The following is a 19,504-nucleotide window of genomic DNA, read 5'->3' on the forward strand; positions in this document are numbered from 1 at the left end:
TCTCTATGGTAGATAATAATATGACAGGAATATTATTAGGATGAAGTGAGTATTTTTATGTAAAGGATTCAGCATAGTGCCAGTTTCTTAGTAGATGTTTGATAAATCAGAATTGCCCCTTGCCCTTCTTTTATCTTTTTTCTACATATCCAGGATAATACTTGGCACCTGTCTTAACCTAAAGTACAACATGAGAGCTACACAAGAATAAAATATAATTGAACACAATATTGGCAAGACATTTACTTGTCTTATGATGAGAATAATGAATTTATTTCTATTTGTGAGATTATCTTTTATAAATAATACTGTAATCAATATACTTTTTCAGCCCTTTCTTGAAACATGGATTTCTCACTGAGCAAACTTTATGTAAAAACATAAGTACTATTTGCTCCTAGTTGGTTTGTAGGTAGAATTCACTTGTTCTAAAAAAGACATTCTTTCTCATTTTTTGTTTATGCATATGTTCATTCAACAAATATACTGAGTGCTTATTCCCTGGTAGAAACTGTCTTAGGCACAAATAATACAATTATGAACAAAATAGTATTGTTGTTATTAATAGTAATGACACACTACCTAAGAGTTGAGTGCAAAAGGTAATTCTTTGCTTGAAGGGGCTTGTTGCCTGGATTTTCTTCCTGTGTCCAGCAGCAACTCACTCTTGGGTAACACAGTACCATCACTAATCCTGATTTACTTGACTTTGCTGTGATAGTAAATCATTTGAGAGTAAGGATAAGTATTTTACCTTTGTTTCTTCTTGATGTAGCAACAAACCCCAAGGTCACATACTTGTAACAAGGTTACCCTTCTGACAAGTTTAGTGGTGGTGGTAGGAGCAGCAACAGCATTAAGCCATAATGATCACATGTGCTTTAAGAATAAACACTTGCTAAGAAATGTAATCTAAAAGAACCCCTCTGGCAGGGTGACAGCTGTGAATTCAGGGAACTCTTGAACCATTCAGCTGGCTCTTAGGGCCAATTAAAGACCCCATTTATTGATGCAGTCAGGCATTCCATATTTATTATACTGTATACTATTTCATAATCCTTAGAAAGTAGTTATGAAGCAAAATATTTGCTATAAAAGAATTCACCTTCACTGTAGTTCTTTTCTATGTGGAAAGGCCAATTTAAAAATCAGGACACATTAAAAAAGTCAGATGGGGCATGCGACTTCCTGTGGCTCAAAAAGTCATGATCAATTTTATGCTATTTTCACTTGAGCACTTGGTACAAGATGGTTATAATTTCAACATCTATACATTTAATATTCATTATTTTTAATTGAAAAATAAAGAGTAGGGCTGGGCACTCCCTACTACTTTGGGAGGCCAAGGTGGGAGGATCGCTTGAGTTTAGGAGTTCAAGATCATCCTGGGCAACATGTTGAGACCCTGTTTCTACAAAAAATAAAAGATGAACCAGGTATGTTGGTATGCACCTGTAGTCTCAGCTACTCAGGAACTTGAGGTGGGAGGAACCCTGTGATCACACCACTGCACTCCAGCCTGGGCATCAGAGCGAGACCCTATCTCTCTCTCTCTCTCTCTCTTTTTTTTTCCTTTCTTTTTGAGACAGAGTCTGACTGTGTTGGTCATTCTGGAGTGCAGTGGCATGATCTTGGCCCACTGCAACCTCTGCCTCCCGGGCTCAAGCAGTTCTCCTGCCTCAGCCTCCCGAGTAGCTGGGATTACAGGCATGCATTACCACGCCTGGTTAATTTTTGTATTTTTAGTAGAGACAGGTTTTCACCATGTTGGCCAGGCTGGTCTCAAACTCCTCACCTCAGGTAATCTGCCCACCTCAGCCTCCCAAAGTGCTGGGATTACAGGTGTGAGCCACCGCACCCAGCCTGACCTCATCGCTTAAAAAAAAAAAAAAAAAAGAGTAGGGGGAACAATGGCCAACACTATCTAATGTTTTTATAAATTAAAAAAAAAAGGAAAAATTAGGACTAGAGAAAGCGTTTTTTCTTTCTGTCCTGCTAAGTGTTCCCAGCAAATTTCTAAATCTTTTGCTACAGTAATATTTCCACAAAAATAAGGCAAGCATGTTTCACACATTTGTTGTAAAGTTGGTCTTGTTAATGATATTGACTAGTATTGTGTTGCCTAAAGTAACAAGAACAACATTTTTTGAATTTGGACTTTCTTTCTCCCTAGTTTGTGAAATCAGTTAGATCCTTCAGTGTTTGGTAATTCTAATGGAAAAGGAAAAGAGCATTGGCGATGTACTCGGCACGGAACATTGTACTGAATGCCCTCATCTACGTTACTTCCCTTAAACATCACAAGTCTTTGAAAGAGTTTATTGCAATCCTTATTTTATAAATGGGAAGGCTGAGACTCAGATAATTTAAATAATTTTATCACACTTATACTAATAATGAATAGTGGTCTGATGTTTGACACAAGATCATTTTGATTCTTCCCTCTGTTCCATAGTTATTTCGGTGAGAATTCTATTACCATTTCTTTCTGAGGCTTTGGTTTCTGTTTGCGTTTTATTAATATGACAATATTTATTACAAACCACATTAAACTCTAGTTGGGTAGAATCAAGGAATAAATAAATGTGGAATCTTATTACTTAAAAGCAAATGAATTCTAAAAGGAGGGACCAGCCTGTGAACACTAAGATGTTGTCATTCCAGCAGTTATCAGGTGGCCTCGGTGCCTGTTGCCATCTGACTGGGACAGCGTGTCAAATCATCGTAGTCATTGTTAAAAATAGGAAATAATCTGGGGCCTTTCTTCTCCGTTTGCATAGTATATTCCACTTGTAATACTATTGTTGGGTTCCCTTGCATTCCAGCCATCCATCATCATTCAACATTTTCTATGGTACCTGTCACTTGGCTTCTCACAGCTGCAATTAGACCATAAATATAATGAAGGGAAGGAGTGCTCTGACCTGTCCAGTGCTCTAACCAGGATTGAACAACATGTTCCTTAAGAAGGCTCCTGGCCAGGCATGGTGGCCTACACCTGTAATCCCAGCACTTTGGGAAACTGAGGCGAGAGGATCACTTGAGGTCAGGAGTTCGAGACTAGCCTGGCCAACATGGTGAAGCCCCGTCTCTACTGAAAATACAAAAATTAGCCAGGCATGGTGGTGCGTGCCTGTAATCCCAGCTGCTCAGGAGGCTGAGGCAGGAGAATCACTTGAACCTGGGAGGTAGAGGTTGCAGTAAACCGAGATCTCACCAGTGTACACCAGCCTGGGGGACACAGCGAGACTCCATCTCAAAAAAAAAAAAAAAGGTTCCTGACAGTAGGTCCCAGGTTATTTGATCATGAGGAGATGAGAAGGCACATGAGGAAAAGTGAGTTTTGTTTTTCACTAAGAATACTGAAATGCTAAAGCAGATTTCAGGGGGTCAGGACTCAGACCTTATGATTTTTGGCCATGACCTTTACTTTTGTTTCTGACAGCTTTATTTTCAAGAAAATTTTCATTGGGTTGGCTCTGTTTATTGGTAATGTAGTAAGAAACATTTGACTTCTCATCTTCAAGAGGAAATTGTGACAAGTGCAGTATAGATGGCATTTGGTAATGGAGCTGGAAGAGTATGTGAGGTTCCTGTAGGTGGAAGTCTGGTTAGGGCTTGGGGTAGGGAAGAGAGTCTCTTTTTACATATTTCTCTCTGAACTTTACTTTTTATTTAGCTTAACTGCATTATGTGAATCAGTAATCATCTTTTTGTAGCTAGCAGGGGTTTAGAACTAATGAAAGTATTATTTAGTTTCTAACCTCATACCCTGTCATTGTGCCTATATTTTCACAGCCATGTCTTCCTCTCACTGACATTTCTAGTGACTCTGATGCTTTATTTTTGGTATTGTAGCTTATCTTTTGTTATCTTTGTTCTCTGTAATATGGTCATCAACAAATGTTTATTAAGCACACTTACTCCCTATACAGCTTTGATGATACAGTGAGATTTGCTTACCTTTATTAGTTTTTGACAGTTGCTTACATTTATTCAGGTTTTGACAGTTTACATTTATTAAGCTTTCACACATACTGTCTCATCTAATTGCTATAATATTTTAGCAAGTTAGGTCTTTTTTCCTTTCATTCAGCAAATGTATTCTTGTTTAATCACTTTCCAGGAAGTTACACTCCAGGTGGGAAAAAGTGACATAAGGAAGAAAACACATAGTAACAGAAGTGACTTGTGTTAAGGTTCTTATGGGTTATTTTATACATAGTCACTGTTAATGGAATTGTGGACTTTGAGAGAGGGGCATTTGTCAGTTTGGGAATAGATGTGGGACCTAAAGAAATGGTGCGAGGGGAGAGAGACCTCCAGATGGTAGCACAGTGTGGCTAAGGCATAGAGGTACACATGCATACAGCGCATTTACCATACTTGCAGGTTTTCATTTGAATGAAGCCGGGTTAGTCAGGTCTGAATTTAATTATTGAGTGCCTAATATCGTAGCACTTCAGAATATTTATAAACTGTTGGAAATCATCTAGTCTATCTCATATAGGTTATCAAAAGACATGTTCATATTGGGTCGATTATTACATTATTTTTATGTAGACTTATTTACCTGTTCCTGAAGTGTAGAATATATCCCGGTTTCTTCTATACACATCTCCTTCGTGAATGAATTCTGACTAGATTTTATAATCTTAAAAGGAAATATGTTGTTAAAGAAGTTATACTTATTCTATCATTTTTGTAACTATACCATGTGGCCTTTCAAGGAGGATTTTATTAGAAGTATAGTGTTACCATCCTGGCTAACACGGTGAAACCCCGTCTCTACTAAAAAATACGAAAAACTAGCCGGGCGAGGTGGCGGGCGCCTGTAGTCCCGGCTACTCGGGAGGCTGAGGCAGGAGAATGGCGTAAAAACCCGGGAGGCGGAGCTTGCAGTGAGCTGAGATCCGGCCACTGCACTCCAGCCTGGGCGACACAGCGAGACTCCGTCTCAAAAAAAAAAAAAAAAAAAGAAGTATAGTGTTTTTTTTAGTCTTCATGCTTTCCTTAACTCAGCAAAATTTAGCAGCATGTTCATATCTCTGATGCAAACCTTGTACAAGATTGATTTTTTTTAATGAGAAAAAACAGTCCACGATTTTTAATTAAGGGTTGACTATGCCATTGTATTTTTGGTTATTCTTAAGAAAAAGTATGCACTGATTAGTTGGTAGAAACAACTGATCCAAATGTCTAGACTCTGATGCCTCTGGGAAGTCCTGATGATCCAGGGTATGGATTTCTGAAGCTTCACATGTTTTTATCAGTCAATTTCCAAGATGCCTAGAGACCATTCAGATAGATAATAAATCAAGGGAGATTTAGCTGTGTTTGGTAACATGCAAAGAACGATACTCAGAAAGAAAATGTTTAATTTAGAAGAAGGAAACCAAATGTTGTAAGTGTAGATTGCTAGGGTTTTGAGGAAGCCCACTAAAGAGTACCCATCTTTCCTGCCAGAGTTTTGAAACTATTGAGAAATAAGTAAGGTAGATAGTAAGTGAAATGTCACTTTTATATTGATTTAAGCCAGATTGCAGGATGTAACCCAGTTTGAGAATCAAACAAAGCTTGCTAACTGAACATCACAATTAAACAGATTTACTCACCCATTTAGAAAAGATGTTGGCCCACTTCAGGCGTTCTCTGACAAAGCAGGGCCTTTATAGCTAAACTTACACCAGACACCACTTAACTGTCTTCAGGCACTCTAGTTTCTAAAGTGGAATATGGGAGTTGCTAAGCCATACATGCCCAGCCTTTTCTTCTCAATTTTTATCAGTCAGAGGCATTATATCACTGTCCCTGGAGTGGGTAAAAGGTGGAGAGAGGTCAGAGATTACATTAGGTGAACTTCATTATAGTGGCAAGAAACACAAGTAGGGGGAGAGCATTTTTCCCAACATCCAAAGTGATACATCTTTTCACATTCTAAATTCTCTGAAATGAGGATGTATCTGAAATCAGTGGCATCTTAATGGCTGCCTACTGGAAACCAGTCACGGTGAATTGTCACCGGTGCAGTGTGTGTGAGCCTGCGTTACTGCTTGCACCATGACCCTTCAGTGTTTCCGTTAATGAAGCAATTAAGGACCATTTGAGGAAAGAGTATGAGTCCTGGTCAGGATAGGAAAGCCTTCTGTTTAAACCTTCTGATAGCATCAAGAAAGCATCAACTTTAAACTTTGCAGGATGGATATCTGCAGCGTGGAATAAAATATAGGATGCAGCATGAAGCACTCTTTTATGAAACACATGCTCTTGGTGACAGTGGATGACAATGTTTAGAAAACAAGGACGTTGAAAACTCTGAGTCAGAGTGATTCGAAAGAGCTAGACTTCAAATATTACTTAGTGTTAAGAATACCTTAACAAACTTATTTTTCTTATATTTCCTTATTGAATGTGCCTGAGAGGTTTATGGTAACCATTTGTTTATGTAAAAAGCCAAAGGAGCTATTCAATAAGGAAAAGGAAACATTCCAAGAAAGCATTATATAGTTTAAATAGCGGGACTTTTTTTTTTTCTTGGTGATATGTAAAATAATAGTGTGTCTTATAATCATTGGGGTCTCAGATTTGATAAACTGTGGTAAGTTAGGCTTATATGAATCTCTGCTCCAATCTTTACAATGTGCAGCAACTTAGAATGGCAGGCACTTCATCCTTTCTCTGAAAGCTTTATGTCCCATACTGTCCAAGATGGACCCTGGTCATTAGAGATCAAAATTTTCACCTTAACGGAATTGTAGCCTTGCACTGTTCCTTTAAATGTAGCATTTGTTCTTACTGTGATTCCATGTTCTTACTCAGAGTAAAAATGCTGGGTGTTTGTTTGTTTGTTTGTTTGTTTTGAGATGCAGTCTCGCTCTGTCGCCCAGGCTTTAGTGCAGTGGTGCAATCTTGGTTCACTGCAACCTCCGCCTCCCGGGTTCCAGCAATTCTCCTGCCTCAACCTCCCGAGTAGCTGGGACTACAGGCACATGCGACCACGCCTGGCTATTTTAAAAAAAAATTTAATAGAGACAGGGTTTCATCATATTGGCCAGGCTGATCTCGAACTCCTGGCCTCAAGTGCTCAACCCTCCTCAGCCTTCCAAACTGGTGGGACCACAGCTGTGAGCCACCTTGCCTGGCCAGAGTGAAAATTCTAATCTATTGTTTATTCAAGTGAGGAAGACTGGATGAAGTCGTTAAAAATAATTTTGTACATACCGAAGGTTATTGCTTGCAAAGATGGTCCTAATTATGACAGTATAGGACTCATCTAGATATCCTTGGTTTGTTTATTTATAAACGTTTCAATGAGCTAAGTCTCTTTTTTTTCTTTCTTCTGAAAGGGGGTCCTGATGACAACTTAATTGAAGGTGGAGGAACAAAATTTGTCTGCAAACCTGGAGCCAGAAACATTACCGTCATATTCCACCCATTACTAAGGTAAGTCAAGTGCTATGATGTACTTCCTGAAGATCAATATTTTCATTATTTGTGCTGCTCTACTGAATGCCAGTTGTTGCGTCAGCATTGAAACAAGTCATAAAAGAAATCTGTTCTATTTTTAGGGCCTCACTATCAAAGTTAGTCGGTTTAACAGATAATCTCAGTCCCACTGAGTAGCTACTTATTTTCAGGAGTAAATACTTTTATTTGATTTTCTTTCTTTCACACTCTCTATCTCTGTCCCTCTCCCGCCCTCTTCCCTTCCCTCCTTCCCTCCCTGTCTCTTTCTTTTCTGTCTCAGGAGTTGGCAAACTATGGCTTACTGGAGAAATCTGCCCTGCACATGTATTTTTAAATACATTTTTATTGACACACAGACATGCTCATTTGTTTACGTATTGTCCATAGCTGCTTTTGTGCTACAAGTGCAGACTTTTAATTGCAACAGAACTCATATGGCCCACAAAGCCTGAAATACTTACTCTCTGGCCCTTTACAGGAAAAAATTGCCAACACATAATCTGTCCTAATCATTTACACTAATGTCTGAGATATCCTTTGAGAACTGGCAGGTCTCTGAAGAAATATGATTTATAAAAAAATGAAAGACATACACATCAAGTGTATGTTTTTATATGTTGAAAGATAACGTGATGTGGCCAGAGTGAAATCTATTCTAATGCTCAGTTCATTAGGATACATGATTATAGGAAAGTAAGAATCCACAGTGCCTCCATTAAAGAAAAAAATCTAAACCCTGAACACTTTTAAAAAGGTACTTTTTGAGAGTGGAAAAAAGAGGCAATTGTTGAGTAGATAAAAAGTTTCAGTTTATCTTAGGAAAGTTATAGAGATCTGTTACATAACCATGTGCACATAGTTGACACTACTGTATGGTACCTTTAAAAAAGGTTGATGGTAAATTTAATGTTATGTATTTTTTTAACCACAATTTTTTAAATGCATCTTTTGGGATCCAGATATCTAATATAATATCAATTGTATGTTTTCTCTGTAAAGAACCAGAGTATATATCTGTGGCATTTTCATATAATAGACCAGAAACTCCTGAATTTACTAAATGTTAGGTACTTCAGAATATCACCTTACCTTTCTCAGATCACTTCTGTAATATGTGAGGCATTTGGAATAACAGTTAAACAAATGCTGTTGAACTGGCCAGAGATAATATTATGAATATTTTCTCCAAGCATGAACAGTTTATTACTATAATTGTCCTACCTTCTCATTAACCGAGACTTACTAAATTGATACCATTAGAACGAATTACATTCTAATCTCTTATATGGGTAACCAGTGTTCTAAATTGTACTGGATTAGTTTTCTCAATTGATTTTAAATACAAAAACATAAATATGTAAATTAAATATCGAAAACTTGACTTTCACACAATAAAAAGTTTTTAAAGAAATTTTATTGACTTTAAGAAGTCTGTTTTAGCAGAGATTTGTAGCAAGTAAATCCATTTAAGAAGCATGGGATTAAGAAAACTAAGACTATTAAGAGATTAAGAAAATTAAAACTATTTCTCTGTAGGTTTAGTTGATAAGTACTTTATGTGTATAAGTAAATTATACAGAATTTATAGATTAAATAACATTGATTATATATATCAGTTGACTTTGGTAATTAGTTTAGTTTTCACTGTCTTCCTCAATTACAATTGATTTCTACTTAGTTAATGTTGCTAATTGTTAGAAATTGGAAAATACCTTAATCATGGTAGGCATCTTCTAACCTAGATTTAGTGCCATAATTTACTGCTAAGTTACACTGTAGTTTGGATAAGTGGAACTCTTGTGCTTACATTTATTCCCAAGTAGAAAAGAAATCCTTTAGAAGCCATTAACAGTGTTGTCAGTAACCACTTCTCAAGAAATTTTTCCTCTGTTTTTTTTTTCTTTTTAAATGTGAAGTTAGAAGAATGAAATATATATATACACACACATATATGTAAATATATATGTTAGTACTTATTTTACACTTAATAAAATGCATTTTTTTTGTAGAAGATTCTGGTGAAACTTAATGTATTACAGTTCTTGACAGTTACTTGTTAAGTCTTTATAAATGCTGCTTTGCTAGATAGCTGTTTCAAGGCTTGGTAGTACTCCCAGTGGTTTTACTCACTTGATTTCTACTTTCATTCGGAGATTAAAACTGAAAAAAGTTTGTTGCCTGATATAGTTTATCATTCATTCTTTCTCTCTGTATCTCTTAATGGAAATTCCAAAAATATTGTGTGGTCTGAAAGGTAAGTTCATTCTTCGATGAACAGATGACTGTGATAGAGTTTAAATTAGCCCTTGGCCCAAAATTGCAACCTTGTCAAAAACTCCTGATTGACTTGTGGAACTTGAAATGATTAAGATCTTTTAGTGGTTTTTTACTTTTTTTATTTGAGTTTTTACATTTCAGCATTTCCTGAGTGTTGGATTTATTATTTCTTCTAAAATTTAGAAGTTTCATTTTTGTAATTAAATGAACCAGTGTGCATTATCATACCTGTGTATTTTATTAGTACTATTATAATTTAAAAATTTTCTTTTATATTCAACAAATATTTATGAATACTTATGATGCATATTTTCCTATCTCCAAGTTAGATGTGGTCTCTTGTTCAGACATAGTTGCTCTTATTTTTATGAGATTATGTAAACAAAAATTGTGTAGATACATTTTCTGTTCTTTAAAATGGTCATTGCTTTTATTCTATGCTAGTTTAAGTGAACATGAGTTAGCATTCTGTTATTTGAAAGATAGTGTAGCAAAATGGGAGAGGCAGTGTAGAAGAATGAAAGGTGGAAAAAATGTACAGGATTGCAAATTTCAAATGGAAAACATGACAAGTGATCTTGGTTCAGGTCTAGGCTTCTTCACTTCAGTTTTACGCAGTGCTTGTTATTAGACTCAGATTATGCCACGTCCTGGGGAAAGAAAAAAATAAGATCATATCCTTACCTGCAAGCTCCTCTCTTTGTAGCCGCATGGGTTGCAAAAAACAAAGAAGCCTGAAAACACCACATATTGGTGAGGACATGGATCAGTGGGATGTCTTATACCTTGTGGGAGGATGTAAATTGGTTCAGCCTCTCTCAACCGGTTTGACATTATTGAGAAATCACATTTCCCGTTACCCAGCAGTTCCCTATCCTAATGCTCTTGAATGTGTTTCTGCTTGTTATCAACTGACTCATATTATTTTTCCATGCCAATTTGCCAAACTCTTTTTCTAATTGATTACAATAATTATTCTTTATTTATAACTTAGCTCATATTAAAAATAAGTTTGACTGGGCACGGTGGCTCACACCTGTAATCAGCACCTCGGGAGGCTGAGACGAGTGGATCACCTGAGGTCAGGAGTTTGAGACCAGCCTGGACAACATGGTGAAAACCCATCTCTACTAAAAATACAAAAATTAGCCAGGCGTGGTGGCATGTGCCTGTAATCTCAGCTACTTGGGAGGCTGAGGCAGGAGAATCACTTGAACCCAGGAGGCGGAGGTTGCAGTGAGCTGAGATTGTGCCACTGCACTCCAGCCTGGGTAACAAGAGCGAAATTCCATCTCAAAAATAAAATGAAGTAAGTTCTAGAGGAACTTATCACAAGTTGACTTTTATCAAAAGTCAGGACCTATTTAAACATTATATCTTTTTTTTTCTTACATGGTCTCTTGGCAAACTCACATTTGTTTTCAGTGGAGGGAGATCCATCCCTTTCAAGTGTGTAGGTCCTTCACTTTCCTTTGCTACTTTTTCCCTATGTCTGGTGTCATTGGTACTGTGTCTTCCTGAAACTTTGCATATGACTATTCTATACACTTCATTTATTAAAATCGTTCATTTCATAGTTTTATTCTAGCAGTGCATTCTTTGCAGCTTGGAGGGTTTCTATGTTGACAATTCCAACCACCCTTCTAAGAATACCACAGCACAATTTCCCGTTATGCTGGTTTGTATATTCTCAGCAGTTGCTTTTACTCTCCTTTCATAAAATTATTATACTGGGTCCTCAATTCTGGTAATCTTGCTAACTTATTTTTATACTGTTCTCATAGCTACTGCAGTTCTATCACTAGGAAATCTCACAGGATGTGAGAGTCAAATATACTGACTTCTAATTTGTTCACTGCCCATTAACTCTGCTTGTCCCTTTACTTGCTTATTTAATGCTTTCCTTATTGTTTTCTCTTTACAGTCAAGCATGTCTCTTAGAGAGTAAATTTCTAGAAAGAAATGGGGTATAGTATATTATCTTACTTGCTTTACTCTTAGCCTACCAAGACATTGTCTGTAATTAAACCTTTAATGAATGTTTTTAATGATAGGTCTTTTTTTTTTTTTCTTTTTTTTAACTCATTCTGTTGTCCAGGCTGGAGTGCAATGGTGTGATCTCGGCTCACTGCAACCTCTGCCTCCTGGGTTCAAGCAATTCTTGTGCCTCAGCCTTCCAAATAGCTGGGATTACAGGGATGTGCCACCATGCCCAGCTAATGTATTTTAGTAGATATGGGGTTTTGCCATGTTGGCCAGGCTGGTCTCAACCTCCTGACAGGTGATCTGCCCACCTCGGCCTCCCAAAATGCTGAGATTACAGGTGTGAGCCACTGTGCCCAGCCAATAACAGGTCATCTAATCAGTATTTCTGCCTGTGGGTCTAAATGAACAAAACCATAGTAAAACAACGGTTTCTAGCCATGGCCAGATAGATTCTGAAATACTTTCCCTAAAATGTAGACTCTGAAAGTGATATAACTGATGCCTTTTTTCTTCCATTGACATGTTTCCTGTCTTTCAGCTTTCTCTAGAAGGCTTTAAGACAAATGAATGAGTTCATTCTTATAAATGGAATTTATGTTATGGGCCTTGATTTTGGGAAACAGAAGGAAGATATGTTAATGTTGGAATTTGAGTGACATTATTTCTCTTCTTTTGTGTAGTTCTGATGTGCATTTAGGTTTCTTTCCAAAAATAATTATTTTTGAGTAATTACATCATGGTAATTATTAACCATGATCTGAATATAAAGAAACCTTTGGCAATGAAGTACATTTTATTATAGTATCAATCACAATTTAAATCAGGGTGACACTTTTTATTACAATTAATATATAATGTAGTCTTTTCAGGAAATTTGAAATTACTTTGTAGCTGTTATTTGTGGGATTTGTGGGGAGAAGGAGTGAGAATTTACTTTTCTCTTTGTTTTTTTTCATTCATTTCTTATTATTCTTTATTCTCTGCAAGTCTAAAAACAGGTAATTTATTGTGCCTTAGATTTGTTAGTACAGTTCTTTCACTTAGCAAACACAGGTGAGAACACAAGTTATTTCTTAGAAAATCTGAATGCTTGCACCTAACTAGAAGTATCATTCAGAAAATACTCTAATGCCATTTTTTCTTCCTGGACCAATAAGGCGTATTGGTGGGAGCGTTGCTAAATTGAAACAAAGTCATGCCTTTGACAGTGCACTTAGCACCTCATAACCACAGAGTCCCAGTTAAATAGGTGGAATTGTCAAAGAAGGATGGCAACATTTAATGCAGCCCATCACTGCTTTAGAAACAGTGGTTAGCTAGGACATGACTCAAAAACAAGGACACACTGGCCCAAGGAAACCTTCTGAGTCCTCACATGGCCTCTTCCCTGTGCACTGGGACAGAGCTTCCTGGTGTCCCTTCCTCTTACAAGAATATCAGCTCTATGGGATCAGGGCCCTGCCATTGTGACCTCATTTGACCTTAATTACCTCTTTCAGAGAATATATATTAAAATTCACTGTCAGAACAGACTATTAATTAAAGTGGTATTTAATCATCCTTTTAGCATTGGAGCCGTATTTTAACTGGAAAAGAGTTTTGTACATTGTATGAGAGAGAGATTAGACCACTAAAAGTGAAGAAGTGAAGTGTTGGGGCTGGATAGAAGTGAACACATTCTAAGTTTTGATGTCTGCCAAATCACTGTGAGCCTTCATTTCCCTTATCTGTAAAGGAAGGAAAAACATTCAGTAAGTGTTTAATGACAGACAATGTCTTGGTAGGTAAAGAGTAAAAGCAAGATAATACTATACCTCGTTTCTTTCTAGAAATTTAATCTTTAACAGATGCGCTTAACCAGAAAGAGAAAACAGTAAGGAAAAGCATTAAATAAACGAGTTGGTTGGTTTGGATGTTGCTTTCTACCTGTTAAGTTTTGTGATTCTGTGACTGGGCAGTGCTTTTATAATATTTAGGGAATCTGAAGGCCTGGCATTTTGAAATTTAAAAGTTTATGTAGCAAGTGAGTTTTATAGTGTGTTGGAGAATTGTTGCTTATTTGCTTCAACTGGCTTTTAAAAGACATTTGGCTCTTTAGGGTAATGAATACTTGCCATGCATGAAGTGATGTATTTCTTACGGGACAACTGAAGAACAGTTGTTTGTAATCTTGTGACATGGCAGAGGCAGGAGGCTGGGGACATGGGGTTGATGATGCCATTCAAGTTGCAAAGTGTTACTGATTCTAGTTCTGTTGAACACTGCTGGAATATTGAATATCTGGGCTATAAGCATTTTTTACTAGTAATTATCATCCACACCTCATTAAGATCAGACATCAATTTATGTCTTTCTAGGTAGAGCAAAAAATGAAATATTTATTGGTCAGTGAGGAAGGTCCTGGCATCTAGGTCAGTTAAGAAGATGAAACTCTCTTGGCGACTTGGGCTTTTGGTGATGGACGGTTTGGTTTGCTGTGTTCCATCCTTAAGAGTAATAACAGTCAAAACAAGTAGTTGTAGTCATATCTAATGCATAGAGAAGAATTTCTAAAAATTACTCTGAGATGTAGATGTTACACATAGAAATCGCTATATTGCAGCAGTATAGGGTACTGTTTTGTGGCCTGTTTGTGAAATAGCTTTGAAATGCCTGTGATTAGGAGATGCTTAAAGTTAGGACAGGAAGTAACTGAAACCAAACCTGGGTCAGTGAAAGGCTCCAAAGGTGATTATGCTATTAACCAGTAATTTCTGTTTCCAAAAATGACATTTCAAAGTAAAAAAGAATTGTGATTAGCATTTTTATTTTGTACTTTTTGTTTTAATAATTATAGTACTTATAATATCACATATTGCCAATATTTTCAGACCAAAGGCATATATAATTTACTGTTATAATTAAGCACATTTTCCCTAATATTTTTATCTTTGAAAAATGCAGTGACATTGTTCTACCCATGTCAATTTGATGTGTACATTGATACTTATTTAGCAGAATATTATTCTCAGTGTTCACAGGTATTTGATATTTTTATACAGATGCGTGTTTGTTCTTAATGAGCTAAAGCTTATGTAGACATTTTGAAAGATGTTAGTGATTAGACAGCCTAGCAAATAATGTTGTAGATCATACATTATTCATGCATGGGCGGAAATGTGGACACCTTGTTGCATTTTTATGAAACACAGCCATTTTTTCCCCTCTGCTCAGAATTATGAAAAAATATTGCTAGTTTTCGGTCTGCCTGACCTGTAAGGCCTGTGAAGTGCTGAGTGGTTGATATACGTAGATTTCAAGCCCTATATTTGAGTAACTTCTTTTGATTTAATATTATACATGTTAAATGCTATAAACCTTCAAACCACCTAACTTTTGGAGATTAAAAAATTTCATTCTAAACTTTTTTTACTTTTATATTTTCAAAATGTATGACATATGGCTAAACACTGATTGCAACTAAATGGGCAGTTTTATACTACTGAGTAAAATGGAGAGCCAGTCAAGGTTTCAACCCATGTATCTATGCACATTTCAGCAATTTCTAAAGAGGTGAGGCATCCCAATCTACTTAGCACAAAAGAATAGGCCATTTCTCATGAGAAACAGTAGGAAAAACTGGAAATGTTAGTGAAAAACAGGGGAGAAACAATATTTTTTATCTATTTACATATATAAAGAGATCACTTTATATTGAAATCACTTAAAGAGATAAAGTTATTTTGTTATTTGTTGCTTCGTACATATGGATTATAACTAGTTGGTTGTATGTTTCAAGAGATTCTGCTCTACACAATGAAAATTTTCAAATGAATAAGGCAGCAGAAATAGGAAAGCTTTTCTTGGGAGATAATATTTTTCATGGAGATGATTAACCAGAAGCTGAATTTATGATGCAGTTAACTGGCTGTTGAATTTCCAGGTCTACATTCTTTAAATCTCTGATTGTAAGCCTTTCTAGCATACTGTGCAACTTCAGAGCTCTGGGGAGATATGTTTCTTCCAATCTTGCTCATTTGAGTTACTTTTTTATGCTTCAGCTTAATGCTGATGATTATCATTGGCAGGGTCAAGGGAGTATAGTTGACTTCTGTGTCACTTCAGCATTGACTTTCTTCTTTCGAACACAAGGAGACTCATGGAAGGGTTGTTAGACAAACGCCACCACTCCCTACCATATAGTTCCTTCTATCCTCTTTTTTTCTTCTCTGCTTTTATTTTTGTATTTTTCTTTTTCTTTTTCATGTCCACTAACTGGTACATACGAGTATAACTTAACTCTTCCAGTGACTGTTAAAGGAAAAAGAAAACTAGCTTTCTTTTGTTGTAAAAGCTAATTTGGGACCAACGCTGTATTTCCAAATAACCCTAAAATCAGCATTACTTTGCTGCTGTGATTTTGACGTAGATTTAAGCTGGTATTTTAGATGCAGGTTTTCGTCTCTTTATCAATTACATTTTGTTATTAATTAACCTTATTAGCAGCTTACATATAAAAGACAGTAGAAAAGACTATTCAGAACAAAATGCTTGCATAATTTGTAGGCTGCTTTTTATGTATTCTGAACATGTATTCGCCTTTTGGACTGCAATATACAAAATATGCTTATTCAGCATTCGATGAAATATGTTTATGTCCAGCCACAGGGCCATTTACATCTGATTTTGAAATCTGAATTGATAATGTAATTTAGTGTTAAAAATAACATAGGCATACCTAGGGGGAAAATACAGTCTCTCCCTTTAATAACATATATTCCTTTGAGTGTTGGCTATGCATTGTTTCTTTGTATGATTGGGAAAAAATTATTTTATCATTCCTCTCGCTCCTCAGAAAACAGAAAGACACACACACAACCTCTTTCCTGTTTACTTTGTTCTGTTTCTGTTTTGCATTCTTTGTTACTGAGCCTTCTATATAATACTAAAGACTCTTCTTTGGTCATAATTGTCATTTGAACATTTGATCGTTAATATTGCCTACTGTGTTTTAAAAAAATGTGTCATACTGCAAGTGAAGTATTTTTCTTTTCATGGTCATGAGATCTTTTTTATTTTCCTTTTTGTAGTTAAACAAAAATAAACCCCAAAATAAGCAATGATATTTTCTCAGGATTTTATTATTTAATAACTGAGAAAGGAACCTTCTTTGATTCAGCAAGATAAGTGAGAACAGCCAGCTAGAAAGGAGAAGAAAGGTGGAAGCATCATAAAGGAAGTTTTAGTTTTGAATTACCTTAATTTCATTTTTTGGTAAGAGTGGTGGTTATGAACCTGGGAAGGGCTGGGTCTGACTTTCATGTTGCACTTGAAATAGTTGCTGGAATGTTTGATGTTTTTATGTAGTTTTTACTAGTTGGGAAAGAATAGTAATTTTGACAATCATACTGTTTTTAAACTCGGTGAGCATTCTTCAAAGCCTATTTCTGTAAAATACCACATTGTAAATAGGGAGAAAGTATTCAATAATGTCGAGAAGAAAAAAAAAACTGTAATGCTAACAAGTTTCTACAATATCACTCTTTAGTGAAAAAATATGGAAGTATGTTACTTAATTGGACTCCGTAAATTCAGAATCTATACATTTTTAAAAGTCTTTTAAAATTTTTATTGAGATACACATACATACATTCAAATGTATAAATCTGTACACATATTTTTATATATTTGTATATTTGTATGAATTTTTACATATGTATACACAAGTATAACCATGACACAAATCAAGATATAAGACATTGACATCGATCATTTTCAGTACCCTAGAAGACTTGCTTATGTTGACAGTCAATCTCCTTCCCTGAGAGATAACTGTTATTGTGAATTCTGTCCCTACAGATAGATTGGTTTTGCCTGTGGTTTAACTTGATATAAATGGAATCATATAGTATATACTCTTTGGTGCCTGACTTCTTTTGTGTGACATGATGTCTATGTTAGTCATCCATAGACTAACATTGATTTCTTTATGTTAGTCATTGTGTCAGTATACTACTGAAATTAGCAATTATAAAATATAATATTCAATCATTATTTTGGAATAAAAGAACTTTTAGAATCCTATGGTCCTAAAAACTGTTCACAAATTAAACTTCTTCTAAACAACTTTCCAAGAAATCTTTTGATTTCCTATCTCGTGGGTTCAAGGAGGTTCTCAGGGCAGTAAGAGATCTTGCGGTGGCGCAGTGTCCAGCAGGGCAGTGAGCCAGTGTAGCTGGAAGCCACATTCTCTCCGTGATGGACGTAGACTGTTTCCTACAGCTTTGGTAGTAAAAGCTAGGAAAGCAAAAATTAGTTGACATGTTTCCTAGACTTTGGGTTTTCTGATCAGTCAGTGAAGAGATAATTGGCAATTAACACGAGTTGCTACTTTTATTAAATAAAAGGGATTTTTCTTAGAATTAAGATCCATCCTTTTTAAGGAAAGATAATTGGCAATTTAAAATCGACTTTCTCTTTTTTTTTTCCTTAAGAGATAGGATGTTGCTGTGTTGCCCAGGCTGGAGTGCAGTGGCTGTTCAGAGGTGCAATAATAGCACGCTGCAGAATGCCTGGGCTCAAGCGATCCTCCCACCATAGCCTCCATACCCAGCTTAAGTCAGTGTTCTTAAACCAACATTAATATGTAGGCTAGTTTTTGGGGACAGTAAATTCGGTCAAAGAGGGAGGAGAGAAGCTTGACATGAGGGATTAGCCAAGAGCCAGATGCAGAATTATCACAGGAAACCATGATCAGGTGTGGACCCAATTGAGAGACCCTAACATAGGTGTAGTGAGTTGGGAATTTACTTTTATTGATCGTAAATCACATGGTTCTGGTCCCTAGCAGGCAGTCACTAAAAAATGTTTTGAGCAAATGAGCAAATTAATTGAAGGTAAAAGTAGTGGGGGCAGTTTTAAATGTATAAGGCAAACTGGATGGATATTGAATATTCTTTTAGTATGTCTGCAGAACCTTTCATTGTAATTCTTGAATATTAAAATACTTTTTTAACCTCTTTATACTGCCCTGAGCACATATATACATACATACATACATACACACACATACATATACATACATATAAACACATACACTCATTGCCTTCACTTTAGCTAGTTGATTATTAGAATATATTTTATACAGTCACATTTGTTCCAGCCACTTTTGTTTTCAAGTTTTTGTACATCTGCAGCCTCTCCTGGTGGCTGCTAGTATCAGTGTCACCTGCAGTGCTTTGCCAGCCACCTGAAGCTCTCTTACTCTGTCCAGTGTGCTGAGGGTGCTGGCATCCGTCAATATCTTTTTTTGCGTATTCTATTTAGTTTTGCTTTTTGCATCTGTGAAAAATGGTAGAACATCTTCTCAATGTAAGAGTGGAAATAAGAATAGTAAAGAAAATTGTACAAAAATAGGCCACTAAATTCATTCTTTAGCATGAAATTATAAATGCTGAACAGGGTTGACAGAGGTGCATCAATGCTCAGAAATGCATCTAAGTGAATCTACAGTTCTTTCTTTCTTTGAAGCTTTTAAGAAAATCGATATGAGGATTTCATGAAGACTAAAAAGAAACCAACATCCTTCTCTGAATGTTGGAGGTCTGTCTGCTTTATAAGCCTCAACTCATTACATTTTCTTTTCTACATATTTTTGATTGACATGTTGATTTTAAAAATGCAACTTCAACATTCAGTGGGAGTTGACAGTATTTAAACTGAATTTTGGGGCAAAATTCTTCAACATAGTCATATTTTTCAGTTATTTTTAATTCATTCTTTTTTTTCCAGCAAG

The 19,504-nt window shown here is 36.1% G+C and overlaps 1 protein-coding gene across 3 annotated transcripts in view; it reads left to right on the plus strand.

Moving 5' to 3' along the window:
• EXOC4 (exocyst complex component 4) overlaps positions 1-19,504 on the plus strand; it is an 845,850-nt gene that overhangs the window by 388,120 nt on the left and 438,226 nt on the right. For all 3 annotated transcript variants that reach the window (XR_003118525.1, XM_025378967.1, XM_025378968.1), the window contains one exon: positions 7,347-7,443. Coding sequence is in view for 2 of the 3 variants with exons in the window: in XM_025378967.1 (XP_025234752.1) it covers positions 7,347-7,443 (97 nt within the window). In the remaining variant the exon portion in view is untranslated. The remainder of the gene's footprint in view (positions 1-7,346; positions 7,444-19,504) is intronic.

The sequence above is a fragment of the Theropithecus gelada genome, chromosome 3 (genome assembly GCF_003255815.1).
Source record: "Theropithecus gelada isolate Dixy chromosome 3, Tgel_1.0, whole genome shotgun sequence".
Classification (NCBI taxonomy): Eukaryota; Metazoa; Chordata; class Mammalia; order Primates; family Cercopithecidae; genus Theropithecus; species Theropithecus gelada.